General features: G+C 37.5%; 1 protein-coding gene across 2 annotated transcripts in view; it reads left to right on the forward strand.

Annotated features, from left to right (window-relative positions):
* Positions 1-15,872, forward strand: part of SESN3 (sestrin 3) — an 80,163-nt gene that overhangs the window by 39,784 nt on the left and 24,507 nt on the right. For both annotated transcript variants that reach the window (XM_086338284.1, XM_086338283.1), the window contains exon 2: positions 15,612-15,677. Coding sequence is in view for 1 of the 2 variants with exons in the window: in XM_086338283.1 (XP_086194409.1) it covers positions 15,612-15,677 (66 nt within the window). In the remaining variant the exon portion in view is untranslated. The remainder of the gene's footprint in view (positions 1-15,611; positions 15,678-15,872) is intronic.

The raw sequence follows: 15,872 nt of genomic DNA on the forward strand, positions 1-15,872 counted from the left end.
CTCCCAACTGTTTAGTGTCTTTTTAGAGGTAACTTTTTCTGAATTAGGTTCGCCATTCCATTTGGTAGTTAGGTCTTTTAAGTCTCTCTTAGGAGTTGTTCCTCCAATTGCTTTTTGTTTTTCAGGCCCTTAACTGGTTGTTGTCAGCTGTCCTCTAGAATATTTCATAACCTGGATCATTTTCTATGCTTGTTGTCCTCATGTTGTCATTTAATTTGTTCCTCTAACCTTCTGTTTCCTATCAATTTGAAGTTGGGGCTAAATGCTTGATTAAATGGGCTTCCCTTGTGGCTCAGCTGGTAGAGAATCCACCTGCAATGCAGGAGACCTGGGTTTGATCCCTGGGTTGAGAAGATCCCCTGGACAAGGGAAAGGCTACCCACTCCCGTATTCTGACCTGGACACTTCCATGGACTGTATAGTCCATGGGGTTGCAAAGAGTCTGACATAACTGATCATGTTCAAATTATTTTTGTATATAGACATTTTCTTCATCCTATTTTATGGTTGTATTGATGGATTAGAGCCCTAGTAGTGCGACTGAGTGACTTCACTTTCACTTTTCACTTTCATGCATTGGAGAGTCAGACATGACTGAAGCGACTTAGCAGCAGCAGTAGCAGTGAGACTTAAGGGTCAAAGGGCAGATTCGTGTGTAATTTTTCTAGACATTGTCAAATCCCTATCCAGAAGGTGTTTAATTTTGCATTCCCACAGTTTTTGAGAGTACCTGTTTCCCTGTAGTATTGTCAAAAAATATGTTGCCTACCTTGGATTTTTGCCAATCTGGTGTGTGAAATATAACATTTGCTTTTCTTTTTATGAGTTGTTTCTTCTGTTAATTGCCCATTCCTTGTTCGTTTTTTGATTTGGTTGTTGGTTATTCCCTTTTAATTTTCAGGAGCTCCTAATATATTAGCCATTGTGTGTTAAATTGCAACATTTGCCTTCTGATTTTTATATTTTTGTATCATACAGAAAATTTTTTTAAAGTGTGTGTATGTATATGTGTAGTTGAATTATCAATTGTTTGTTGTTTCTGGATTTTGAGTCATAATTAGTGAAGTTCCATTTGTTGTCTATTTATGTGCTAATACAGCACATAAATAAAATATTATGTTTTACTATATGGTAAGGCTAGCACCCCTCCTATGTTGCTCTTACAGGGTCTTCTTGATCATTCATGCTTAATTGTTTTATAATTAAGTTTATTTTACAAATAAAGAAATGAACACTTCCATAGAAGTTCTATGGCCATGGCAGTATGGAGAAAAGTAAAAAAAATAATAATTGTTCGTAATGATTCCTTCATACCTTGTCTTCATATGAAAGTTAATTGTAGCAATCTTTTTGCAACTGAAACTTGTTTCAGAAGGATACATAATTAGAAGGAAGAGAGGCAGAGTATATTGGAAACATTCATTTCAATAAGTGCTTCCCAAAGTGTGGCTGTGGAACTCGGGCTAAATGTTTAGCACAAAACAAAGCAGTGGCCTTCTACTGACATAGTAATCATTATTTTCCTCACTGCTCTGTATTCACAGTAAAAAAAAAAAAAAAAGTTGGTTTCACTGAAGAATATCCTTGTTAAAACAGTAAAAATTAGGCATTTTATTAAATCTTGACCATGAAATGCTTAATCATTTTCAAAATGGGGAGTATATACATAAAGATCTTCTCCATGCCAAAGTATGGTGGTTGTCTTGAGAAAATGCAGCTGTGTGACTGAGTTGTGAGCCAAACTAGTCTCTTTTTATTGAACACTATTTTATATGAAAAAATGACTGACTGATAGTTATGGTTATTCAGATGGGTATTTGGCAGACATTTCTACAAAAATAAACAAAGTGAATCCATCACTTCCAGGAAAACAACCAATAGGATTTACTGCCAAAATAAAATTTGGACTTTGAGGAGAAAACAGTTTTGGAAAACTGGTATCCTCTACCCATGAGCTTGTCCATTTCTCAAAGCTTAAAGATTTTTCTGATATGAACAGTGGTGACATTAACGTATTTTATTTTAAATAATATATTCAATGTATGAACATTTGGAAAGCCTGCCAAAGTCAGTGATCCAATATTTTCTTTTTTTTTAATATAAATTTATTTAATTAGAGGCTAATTACTTTATTGTAGTGGTTTTGCCATACATTGACATGAATCCGCTATGGTATACATGTGTTCCCCATCCTGAACCGCCCCCCCCCCACCTCCCTGATCCAATATTTTCTAAATGGCTAATCAGATCAGATCAGTCGCTCAGTCGTGTCCGACTCTTTGCGACCCCATGAATCGCAGCACGCCAGGCCTCCCTGTCCCTCACCAACTCCCGGATCGATCTCTTTAAAGTATAAGATAAACCAATGGATTTTAATGTAACAAAGTAAGATGATTACTGATGTGGTTTCAGATTCCACATTCCAACAAACTTAAAAGCTACTGTTTGTCAAGTCTTAATGTAGTATCATATCATATCCAAAATTATCTTAAAAGGTTATTAAAATACTTTTGTGAAGCTGAGTCTTCTTCATGCTATAAAACATATAGAAAGAGATTGAATATAGAATTAGATGTAAGAATCCAGTTGTCTTTAATTAAGCCAGATATTTGTGCAAATGTTTAATTATGTTACTCAGTAAAATTTTTGTTTTGATTTGGAAATTATAGTTTCAAAAAATTCATTTCTGTTAATATATAATGGATTTATTCTATTTTTATTCTTAAATGAATTAAGTATTTACATTTTTCTTTGATTTAATTTCTAGTATAATAATTACTGATAGATATCACTCACATTGGGCTTCCCTGGTGGCTCAGTGGTAAAGAATATACCTGCCAATGCAGGAAACACAGGTTCGATCCCTGGGTCAGGAAGATCCCCTGGAGAAAGAAGTGGCAACCCACCTCCAGTACTCTTGCCTGGGAAATCCCATAGACAGAGGAGCCTGGCAGGCTACAATTGATGGGGTTGCAAAAACAGTCAGACAAAAGTTAGCATCTACAACAAAACAAGAAAAAAAATCACATTAATAAAAGCTTTGGGGATCAATAATTTTTGGAATATAAAGAGTTTCTAATATCAAAAATTTTGTGAACCATCTATGTACATGAGCATAATAAGTCATGTTTTAATTTTGATTACAATGGGTTTTAAGTTTACCTGTATACATTAAAACACAGCTTTAATGTTTTTTTACAATTTCTCTAAGCTGAACAAGTGACCTTTATTTTGTTAATCATTGTGTTTTGAAAAAACTGGAAACTATCATGTCATTCTGTTTCATTAGAATAACTTAGAAGACCTTTTGATTTTGTTACAACTTGGGTAGTAGATGCTAAGTACAGAGGTTTGACTTAAAGCCCTACTTTTCTTTCATACACCAGGTAGCTACATTCACAGCATATTTTTTTATTTCTCTAAAAGGCTATCAGCCATATACTGAGTAATATTAGAATGTTCTGTAACTGTTGTTCAGTCGTATTGGACTCTTTCCACAGCCCCAGGGACTGCAGCATACCAGGCTTCCCTGTCCTTCACCATCTCACAGAGTTTGCTCAAATTCATGTCCATTGAGTCAGTGATGGCATCCAACCATCTCATTCTCTGTTGCCCCCTTCTCCTCTTGCCCTCAATCTTTCCCAGCATCAGGGTCTTTTCTAATGAGTTGGCTCTTTGCATCAAGTAGTCAAAGTATTGGAGCTTCAGCATCAGTCCTTCCAGTGAACATTCAGGGTTGATTTCCTTTAGGATGGACTAGTTTGATCTCTTTACTGTCCAAGGGACTCTGTAACTGTAATTGTTTCTAATAGGAATCTTGATTTCAAAAGTTTCCATTTTTTATTTCTTTTAATCTAATTGGGACATAATTTTAATAGGTAAAACTTTCTAAAATTAAAGCCAAGTTTTTACTACCGCACAATAAACCTCAGTGAAGTCGCTCAGTCGTGTCCGAGTCTTTGCGGCCCCATGGACTGTATTTTCCAGGCAAGAGTACTGGAGTGGGTTGCCATTTCCTTCTCCAGGGGATCTTCCCAACCCAGGGATCGAACCCTGGTCTCCCACATCACAGGCAGACGCTTTAACCTCTGAGCTACCAGCAAAACCTACACAATAGACAACATTAAAAACTGTATAAAAGTAAAGCAGTTCTTAATACTTCATGGGGAGCAATTTTATAATCAGTGGTAGAAAAGTGTATTATCTATATGTTATTAGGGAAGCACTGAATTAAGTAGTTATTATGGACTTTGTCTCAGGTGCAGAGTTTTCTGTACCTGAGAGAAATCTCATTTTCGGGGTACTTAGCCCAAAATTTTAATATATTCAACAAGTACATTTTGTCATTCTGCATCTCTAAAGAAAGTGTTTAACACTTAAAAGGTTGTATAGGAGCCTTTGTTGCTCAAGATCAGTGTCAAGGCATGAAGTATCATTACTGATTTTTAAGAAGGTAGCACAAAGTACAGGAAATTGCATGTACTGCTTGTTTTAATAACACTAGAAGATAAACAGAGAAAAGTGAATATTTGTCACATAGGGAACCCAGATGATACAAGGAAGGTCATAGATTGATGTCTAGGACTGTGGTTATTAATTTAATTTATTGGTATGTCTCAATAAGAGTACAGAGAACTGCCTCAAGTCCACAGGATACTCTTCCCCATTGAAGGAAGGAAAAGGGATGGAAGAGCCTGTACCAGACTTCTGTCTCCTCAGTTCAACTCATCATATGCATGAGGTCTACTCTTTTCATGTTGCTGTGCTATAAAGGTACAGATACTGTGTTAGAAATTGATCCTGCTGTTTAAGGTATTTATGGTCTGAAGAAAGTGATAAGATAATGATATACTTCAGTAGCTCTAAGAGAGAGAAAAACTAAATAGAATTGTGAACCTTAAGAAGAATCATTTTAATTTCCTAGAAGAACTTGGGAGTTGGTGTGAGTGGAGGAAGACCAAAGGAGTTGGTGTTTGAGCTGGGTCTTAAAGGAAGACATCAAAAAGGCAGGACAGCGCCTGGAAATACTGGTTCAAATGTCTAAATTCTGCACAACACAGAAAAGATCTGCCACGTTAGAACTCCCAAGTTTTCGTTGACAAGTGAATCTAGCTTGATTTATGCTACTCTGTGGTGTATTACATGGAAAGTGGGAAAGTAGGTGTGCTCATTGCTGCTTATTACCTCTGGATGGCACTGGACTTGAACTTGACTTTAGGTTTACTGTTTAAAGGAGTAGCTAATGTGGCCTTATGTGAATCTTTAAAAAATGGAACTGAAGTTTACCTGACACCATACTCCATACTAAAGTTGATGTACTCCAAAATGAACAAGGTACTGTCCCAGTCCACTCGCACCTGACAGTTTACTAGGGGGAAGAAGGAGGTAGAGAAGCTGACAAGTGCACTCCTTTTAGTGGGAATGTTTTGAGATTGGAAGTTAGAAATCTTAATTAGTGTGTGTTGTTGAAGAAAGCTGAAATTGATGCTCTTAGTTACAAGATCTTTTTTGCAGTGTTCCTCAAATGATCGTACCCAGCGGTAGAGCTCTTGCAGAAAGGGCTTGGTTGCTTTAGTTTTAAGAGCTCAGTTAAAAAGGGGAACCAAAGTCTCAGACCTTTAGAAGGCAACAGGATTCCCCACTTATGAAGGGGAATTTTCAGTGCTCTTTGGATCCTCAGCGAATATTTGCCACACCCTGTGTTCGGGGCTGGGCTCCTGATGCTCCTGGGGTCCCTATTACACTCAGGCTCCAAGGACTAGAAGAGATGTTGTGTAATTTGCAAGATTCTTGCCTCTGATGGTATTACAATTTTCTGCTTCCCAATCTTCTATCACTAAATGACCTTAGGTCTCAGTTACTTATTACAATACATATTTTAATTGTATTGATGGTCAATTCATATTTTAATCTAGAGTAAGAGAAGTAATAATTTTATAATCTTTTAGGCCATTTTGGAATAATGGGAAATAATGTATATTCAGGTAATGGCAGACATTTAAATATGAGTTTACTATAAAATTACACATCTATGACAAACTAATTTAAAACCCATGCTTTTCTCATTTAGGGATAGAGAGTTTTTAGAACATCTCTGTGTTCCTTTCCATTTGTCCGTTCCTTCTGAAATGTGTAATGTCATCAATTTCTATAAACCCAGTCTTTATTTCTGTAATTGTCTGCCAGGAAATAAGATGACATCAGTATTATTTCAAAGCGTTGAGCCACCTTCCCATCTCTGTCCTTTTTGCAGTGGTTTCTGCCAAAATGGAACATCTAAAAAGGAGAGGAGAGTCAACAACTGTAATTTACTGTTTGTATTGATAATTTCAGTTACTTTTCTTACAGTCACACTTAAAATGTTTGTTTGAGCATGCTTTTTATACTTAAGATATTTTGTCATTGCAGTGTGTTAAATTTTTTTGAAGCTATTAAACTATCTTCTAAGGAAGCCCTTAAAAATCTTCAAAAATTGAGGGATTAGTATGTTCAGTGGAATCAAAAATTTCTGCTTTGCCAGAATTGTTTATATGTTAAACACATTTTTTTAACCTCTTCAAGTGTCTATATGTAAAGTTAATTACACACATTATTCTCAGTATTATTCTCTCCTATAAATATAAATTCAAGAATAGATAGAATTTGTATGTTTTTCTTTTACATTTTAATGGATAGAATTTGTGGTTTGGTTTTCTTTTCTTTTTTTTTTTGCTTTTCCATTTTTTAATGAAATATACTCAAGAAGAAAAATGTAAAAATTAAATTGAATAATTTATTTTAAAGATACTTAGTAGCTTAAAATGCAGCAATTAGTTCTCTTTAACAGTTAGCCTCTTAGGGGCAAGTAATTTGCTGATTACCTCTGCTGCTGCTGCTGCTGCTGCTATGTCGCTTCACTTGTGTCCGACTCTGTGCGATCCCATAGACAGCAGCCACCAGGCTCCCCCATCCCTGGAATTCGCCAGGCATGAACACTGGAGTGGGTAGCCATTTCCTTCTCCAATGCATGAAAGTGAAAAGTGAAAGTGAAGTCACTCAGTCATGTCCGACTCTTAGCAACCCCATGGACTGCAGCCTACCAGGCTCCTCCATTCATGGGATTTTCCAGGCAAGAGTACTAGAGTGGGGTGCCACTGCCTTCTCTGGTTGATTACCTCTAAAGACTCATAATTTTAAGAATTTGTAACTTTCACATATCTTAATTTTCTAGTGGGATTAATTTACATAAAGTGATCTAGTAAATTACCTAACAGAAAAGTGTCAGAATAAGCAATTTTTAAAATACAATTCATCTTTATGCTTTTGGTCTTTTGTTTTCCAGTAGATAATTACTTAATAGGCATAATTTCAGCTGATGAATTTCAAGCATAACTTCTTTCAGTTATAACATATCTGAAAAAAGATAAAGTTTTGTACCACTCTTGAGATCATAACCTTTGTAAAATAATCTCTTAGGACACATGACACTGATATATAAAAAGTATGAGTTCTTATATTTTTAACTAGTTTTTCTCTTGATTGAAATTGTAGGATTTTATGGAAAAAATTTTAAGCAAATTCTGTGAATGTTGTCTTAAGATATTTGAAGGAAAATCAATTAAATTTACTACTGTCTAAAGTTTCTTATATATTTTATACCTCCTTTTATTTTAATAAGTCAACATACTGGAGAATTTCCTTTCTTCTTTTTAAGTTAGTGATTTGAAAATTGTCATCAAATTGAGACTCTGAATGGTATCTGCAAACTTTTCTGCCATTGTGATTAATTTGTTGGTGTTTTGGTTTTCCAGTCTTACTATCCAAATCAAATTTTTATTTCTATGAAGTTACCTTGCTGCTACTGCTAAGTCACTTCAGTCATGTCCGACTCTGTGTGACCCCATGGATGGCAGCCCACCAGGCTCCCCCATCCCTGGGATTCTCCAGGCAAGAACACTGGAGTGGGTTGCCATTTCCTTCTCCAATGCATGAAAGTGAAAAGTGAAAGTGAAGTCGCTCAGTCATGTCTGACTCTTAGCAACCCTATGGACTGCAGCCTACCAGACTCCTCCGTCCATGGGATTTTCCAGGCAAGAGTACTGGAGTGGGGTGCCATTGCCTTCTCCGATGAAGTTACCTTAATACTCGTTTATTCTGCTTGTGTTCATTCCTGAATTTTTAACCATTTTGTATCTTTACATTATCTGAGTGGCTGAAACCAAGACTAATCAATGCTATGGAGCCATGCTGTGCCATAGAACCTTTGGCAATGATAGAAGAATTCAGCTTGGTACCCACATGTGGCTGTTATATACTTTACATGTGGCTAGTGCAATCAAGACACTTAGTTTTTATCTCCTATTTAATGTTAATCAAGTTAAATTTGGGTTTCTCTGGTGGCTCAGATGGTAAACAATCTACCTGCTATGCAGGAGACCAGAGTTCAGTCCATGGGTTGGGAAGATCTCCTGGAGAAGAGAATGGCAACCTACTCCAATGTTCTTGCCTGGAGAACTCCATGGACAGAAGAGCCTGGTGGGCTATAGTCCATGGGGTCACAAAGAGTCGGACACAACTGAGCAATTAACGCAACAACAAACTTAAATTTAAATAGCCACATATGGCTAAGGGATACTATAATAGACAGTACAGTTAACAAACAAACCCGGACTTGATTTTTTGTTTTATTTTTACACAGTTATTAAACAAGATTTATGACTTAAAGTTCATTGTGTAAGATTCACTACTATGATCAAAGTCATTTATTCCCTAGGACAGGATATTAGCTTTATATTTAAGAAAGGAAAACTTCACAATATTATTACTCAAAATTAGTGCAACTGCAAGTTATTTTCACTTCTAATATAGACCAACCCTGGAATTCTTCTATTAGAGTAGTGTATGTTGAGAAAGTATATCACAGCTGTTCTAGTTTGGTGTGTTTTATTTTGTTTTAGGGAAAATTGATAGAATAAAAGTGGAATCTTCTTTTGTATTGCACTTTGTGTTTTTGGTTTTTGGGGTTTTTTTTTAAGTGTTATCTCCTCAAAAGCTAGGGCCTAGAATTGACATGACTCTCAGTTGTGAGGGGGAAATAATTCTTAGCATGAGAGACACTCTTACAGTTGAGATGGAGCTGGGGAAAGGAGAGCTGAAAGATACTGTTGGGAAAAGGCAATTATCAGATTTAGCGACTAACTAAATGCAGATTCCTAAGATAAAGGGTCAAGGATAACTCTGTAAATCAGAGCCAGGGTTACTGGTATTGTGTGGTGATTTTATAACTTAAAGAGAAAAGTAAGGACCAGCTGGTTTATGGTAGGAGACTGGTTTTAAACATGTTAATTTTAAGGTTCCAGCATGTCACAGGCAGTTCAAAATGGCCCAGGTCCGATGGAAGGGCAGAGCAGTGCTAACTCGAGCTCTTTAGCAAAGGTGCAGGAGTCTATTACAGGGCCTGCTTGCTTTTCATATCATATACCCTTCTCTCTCCTTTACCCACTCCACCCTTCTCCCACCAGTATGGTGAGGCTCACACAGTCCAGCAGAGTTTTGTTTGTATCAGGAAAATGGAAGCCATGGATCAGAATACTCACTTGAGAGAATGAATGCTGATGAAGGAGATGCAGGGAATGTCTAGGAAGAGGGTACAAGTGGTGAAAGAAATTGGAGGATTTCCTGGCTTCAGAGCCAGGAAAGCCAAACTAGGGGAGAGTTGCCTAGCAAAAGGCAGATCTGAGTTTTGCACAGAGGCAAGAAGGCTGGAGATCACAGAGGTAGCATCTCAGCTGGGATCTGAAGAGTGTGAAGAGCTGCCCTTCAGTGGGTGTAAAGTTTCAGTTATGCTAGATGACAAAGTCCTAGACATCTGTTACACATCGTTGTGCTTATAGTTAACAGTAATGTACTGTACAGTAATTACTATAATTTGTTAGGTGGGTAGAGCTCATGTTATATATTTTTTACCGTAAGTTTTAAAAGGGGAAAAGACAAAGTCCTTGATACTTTTTTGCAGACTGTACTATGTGCAGACATTGAGACAAAAGATTCTTAGAACTGGCTGATTTTTTTTTTTTTTCTTTTCCCAAATTGCTTCTGTCTGAATTCACTCTCAATATGGTTGAGAGCATTTCTGCAATTAGATTAAAATGCTTAGTTATGGGATTGAGTAGGTGTGACCATCAAACCAGTAACTCTGCAGAGGAGTCATTTAACATTTCAAAAGGCATTAAGATGCCTGAAGATGTGATTTCACAAAAATCAGATGTAGTCTTGAGTAGCATGTCTGATGGTGGAGCCTTGTCCAATGGCGATATTTCCACAGACTGTGCAGTCAGAGTCAGAGCCACAGGTGTTTGTTGGGCACTTGAAATGTGACCAGTGTGATTGAGCAACTGGACTTTGAATTATATTTAATTTTAATGAATTTAAATATAGTCACATGTGGCTGATGGCTACTGTATAAGGCAACCCAGGTCTAGAGACTTCAGGAAAGTTAATCAGAGCATAAGTAAAGTAGGAACCCAGTTCTTGGGTATTTTGGATTTGAAATGAAAGATGAGGAAAGGTTTTACAAAGTATTACTGGAGACGAGAACTCCAGCTTATGGTTGTAAATGGAATCTTTTGGATATGGTATTGAGAAAATGGAGTATTTCCTGCCATATCAGTAAAAAAGGATGTCAGGGTCATCAGTGATTTCATCTCTCCAAATGTGAATTTCTGAGCCCTGAGGGCACCCAGGAATCTGAAGTGATCTGGCAGCCATGGCTGCAGCCACTCCCTGTGGTGAGCACAGAAGCTCAGATGTAAAAAAATGCAGCATACTGGCCCAGAGAGCTGAGATGCATATGAAAGGAATGATGTCAGTGAGCCCAGGCTCTTGCATCTTCCCATATGTATAAAAACACTAAATTCCTTGACTTGAGGTATCTGGTTTTCTTTAATTCACAAAAATACTTTCAATGTTCAGACCTGCCCTTTGTTGCAAACTTCTATATAACCTGACTCCTCCCCCTGCCTCCTTGGAGCAGTTCTCTCAGGGTTACTTGAGATGCTGCCTCCTGGGCTTAAGTCCTAAAAATTTCCATCAAATAAAACATAACTCTCAACTTTTTACCAACTGAGCTACAAAGTGAAATCACTCAGTCGCATCCGACTCTTTGGACCCCATGGACTGTAGGCCGCCAGGCTCCTCCATCCATGGGATTTTCCAGGCAACAATACTGGAGTGGACTGCCATACCCTCCTCCAAGGGATCTTCCCCACCCAGGGATTGAACCTTGGTCAGGAAGATCCTCTGGAGAAGGAAATGGCAACCCACTCCAGTACTCTTGGCTGGAAAATCCCATGGACAGAGGAGCATGGTAGGCTCCTACAGTCCATGGGGTCACAAAGACTCAGACATGACTGAGAGACTTCACTCACTCACTCAACTTTTAGGTCGTGACTGTTTTTTAAGTCAGCAGTACTATCCTACTTCTTTTGTGTTTTATTTTATCAACTTTAAAAACATATAGAGATAGAAAGTAGGTGGGGAATAAATGTTCAGTAAAAGAATTTTAAGGAGAATTTATAAACTGCCTTGATCATTGAAAGAACTTTTCCACCTTCATATAAATATACAAAGCAGTTAACTGAGAGGACAGTAGTATCCTCACCAGAAAAGATGCTTCTTCTACAGAAGCAGGAAGTAGGCTGATTCTTTCAATTGTGACACCATTTTAAAACTATAACTGAAGAAGTCTACATGTTGGTATAATTTTAAAATGTTAGTTTTCCCTTCTCTTCAGTGGGCTTCCCTGGTGATTCAAGACAGTTAAGGATCTTCCTGCAATGCGGATGACCTGGGTTCAATCCCTGAGTTGGGACCATCCCCTGGAGAAGGGAACAGCTACCCACTCCAGTATTCTGGCCTGGAGAATTCCATGAACTGTAGTCCATAGGGTTGCAAAGAGTCAGACACAACTGAGCAACTCTCACTTTTCAGTGTATAAATAGCTCTCTTAGGTGAGGCCACATCATCTCTCCCCTCGGCTATTGCAGTAGCTTCCTAGCTGGGGGTTTGTTTGTTTGTTTCTTTTGGGGTATTTTTCTTTGTTTGTTTGTTTTCCCCCCCCTCTGGAGTGACTGTATCACACCAAGAATTGTATTGTTAAAAACAGAGATCTGACCCACAACTCTGCTTAGGGAATTTTTATCTGAACTATGTATACACTTGCTTCCCTGGTGGCTCAGTGGTAAAGAATCCACCTGCCAATGCAGGAGACGAGGGTTCATCCCTGGATTGGGAAGATCCCCTAGAGGAGGGCATGGCAACTCACGCCAGTATTCTTGCCTGGGGAATCCCATAGGGAGAGGGGCCTGGCGGGCCACAGTCCATGGGTTGCAAGAGTCAGACATAGCTTAGTGACTAAGTCACCACCAGTACCGTGTATACAATTAAAAGTTTCAAAAACATTTTTTGAAGGCTGTTTTTCACTTTTGAAGTTAGTGAGTTAAGTGAACATTTTCTCAACTGATGGAAATAAAATTGGTAAAACATATTGGTAGTATGCAACAAGAACTTTATAGCATATTGGTAGTATGCAACAAGAACTTTATAAAGATTTATAACCTAAACCCCAGTAAATCCACATCTGGGAATCTTTCTAAAGAAACCATCTTAAATACCACAAAATATGCCCCCAAGTCTCTATACAAAGATATTCACCATAGCGCTATTTACAATAATGAAACTGTACATACACCAATATAAACTATACACCAACATAAACCATGGTGGTTTAGTGGCTAAGTTGTGTCTAACTCTTGTGACCCCATGGACTAGAACCCACCAGGTTCCTCTGTTCATGGGATTTTCCAGGCAAGAATACTAGAATGGGTTGCCATTCCCTTCTCCAGGGGATCTTCCTGACCCAGGTATTGAACCCACATTTCCTGTGTCTCTGGCGTCACAGGCAGATTCTTTATTTGCTGAGCCATTGGGGAAGCAAATGACTAAGTAAATGATAATTCATAAAATGATGTGCTCCCATACCGCTTTGTATATGCATATACAAACTATGATATAGTTAATGCATTTCTGCCGGTCTACTACTTTTTCATGTCCCCACTGTACTTCAGTTCAGTCACTCAGTTGTGTCCAACTCTTTGTGACCCCATGGACTGCAGCACTCCAGGCTTCCCTGTCCATCGCCAACTCCCAGAGCTTACTCAAACTCATGTCCATCAAGTCGGTAATGCCATCCAACCATCTCATCCTCTGTCGTCCCCTTCTCCTCCCACCTTCAGTCTTTCCCAACATCAGGATCTTTTCCAGTGAGTCAGTTCTTCGCATCAGGTCGCCAAAGTATTGGAGTTTCAGCTTCAGCATCAGTCCTTCCAATGAATATTCAGGACTGATTTCCTTTAGGATGGACTGGTTGTATCTCTTTGCAGTCCAAGGGAATCTCAAGAGTCTTCTCCAACACCACAGTTCAAAAGCATCAGTTCTTTGGCTGTACTTAGCACATTGTGAATGCTCAGTGAATATCTGCTGGATAAATGAACAAATGAGCGTTGACACAAATGAAATCATTATCAGTTGCTTCTTATCAACTGGTTAAAATTAACATGTTATATTCTTTTAAGTATAGAAGTATGCAGTTCCACTTATAATGAAAATGTATTTCACATTTAAACCTTGGCCAATCCAGAAAATATTTTTGTAGGCAAAATAACTATTTCAGACCTTTAAAGATAAATCAGTTGATAAATATATCAAGTAATGATTTTTAAAAATAAATCATATTAGTAATAAATCATTCTCTATCTCCAAAGTCCCTTTGTACACTTTTAGTTTATTTTTCTCTCCCCATATTTTCTCTGAATTTCATGTATTTTTTGAAATAAATATATATAAAAGACTCCACTTATCTCCCTATTGACATTTTTCCCCTCAAACCTGTGATCTGTCTTCACAATCAGTTCCTCTAACTGCTTTGTTTATTTGAAGTGATCAGTTGTCAAGGAAATTGCCTTTCACATATTGGTGCCTTAGGCTGTGTTATATAGAGAGTATTCAAATTTTCATTTCCTATAATTTCCTAAGACTAGCAAGGAGAAGAAGTCTGTCATTTTCTTCTAAATTAGTTTTCTAGGTAAACCCAGATGATGGTTGATGCAGGCAAGAAATACTAATATTAGAAATTCTAAATTGTTTCTTTTGACATGGAATCTTCTAATGTACTTCACCAGCAGATTGAGATCTCTTTGTCATCCCTTCACAAATATAACCTAGATGATTAGTTCTTCCTAAAGCACTAGCAGTTTAAGATGATCATTATTTAATATATTTATCTCAGCAGCACCCTGAAAATTGTTGGAAATTGTGTGCCAGACTTCTGAGGGGCAGGGCCCATGTCCATCTTGCTCACCCTGTATCTTGAGGCTACCACAGTATCTGGTTCGGTTCTCAAAAGATTGTTGAATACTTGACTGCTTCCTAATGAAGTAAGGGATTCAAATACTTTTTTGTGTTTGGTAGGCTCTTGGATTGTAAGGAACAAAAAAGATTCAGGCTACCTTGCGGAGAAAGAAATAGGGAAAAAGGGAGCGGAGAGAAGGGCAAGCTCAATGTTAACACTCCTTTCCAGGAGACGTCTGTTCCCCTGTTCTTCAGTTTCTCACTCAGTCTTTATAATATTCATAAACCGTAGCAGAGCCGCTGTTTTTATATTACGACTTTGGAGGGCTTCTATTTCATAAACTTATTACTTTTATTATAGAAAATCAAGTGGCTGTTCCTCCTGTCTCTTCTCCTTGGTAAGAAGGATTTCAAAACCAGAGAGCCTGCCTCTGACTCTTCTTGCTCTTCCTTATACCTACAGAGGAGGAAGTTTGTTCCTGATGGGAATTTTTCTGACTCATAGATGAATGTACTTAAATGGGGACACAAAAACAATATTTTTAAAAAGTTAAAATGAACACAGACATGCCATTGGTGATCTGGCAGTTTTTACTACTAAGTAGAATAGCGACAGAACAATAAACATTATTATAGTCTCCATTTCTCAGTGAAATTAACCTCTACTTCTCCATGTTTTACATTTTTCTTACCCAAAGCTTCAGAGGTTTATATTAGATATGCTTATTCCTATTTTATTCAGAAAGAAAAACAGAAATCAGACCATTGCTTTAGGAGGTTGTGTGTAATACTCTTAGAATCCAACTTTTCCTTTAGCTTTCAAATTGAGGTTCAACAGTATGCTAGTATACTGTTAGATGTGATTTTATTATGGAGGCTGATGGTTTCCAGTCATGTCAAATATGGGCTAAAAAATCTCTGGTGCTATAGAGTACAACTGAGGGAAATAACATTTGAGGAGCCTGCCTGTGTGCCCAGCACCATGGTAGGAGCTTGTCTGTCTCGTTATCTTGTTCATGCAATGACCCCATAGTTTATTTGCTGTTGTTGTTGTTATTGTTGTTGTTTGTTATGGGGCTGGAGGGGGTGGAATCCAAGACCTAACACTTTGAGTTTACATAATTCTATTTACTTATTCCATTTATTTTATACTTTAGCAATTTATACCAATTTAACTTTTCATAGAAAGTCATCATTAATGCATAAAACTTTTCTTTTAAAAACAGGATAAAAGAATCAGAGTATCTCAACCCTTGACAAGAGGACCAAGTGCCTTTATTCCAGAGAAGGAAGTAAGTCAATCTGTCTTAATATATATAAAGTGATTTTTAAAATAACTCAATTGTGTCAAAGAATATCTGCATTTTTTAATATGGAAGTAAACATGTATTTTGCTCTTATTCTTATTTGTCAGAAAACCACAGAAGTATTTTCTTTTCAACTTCACTTGAAAGATTGTATGTGTAATAATCATCTTATTTGGAGTT

Source organism: Bos grunniens, chromosome 15 (assembly GCF_055505025.1).
Source record: "Bos grunniens cultivar Pamir isolate PY7600 chromosome 15, Bosgru_T2T1.0, whole genome shotgun sequence".
In the NCBI taxonomy this organism is placed as follows: Eukaryota; Metazoa; Chordata; class Mammalia; order Artiodactyla; family Bovidae; genus Bos; species Bos grunniens.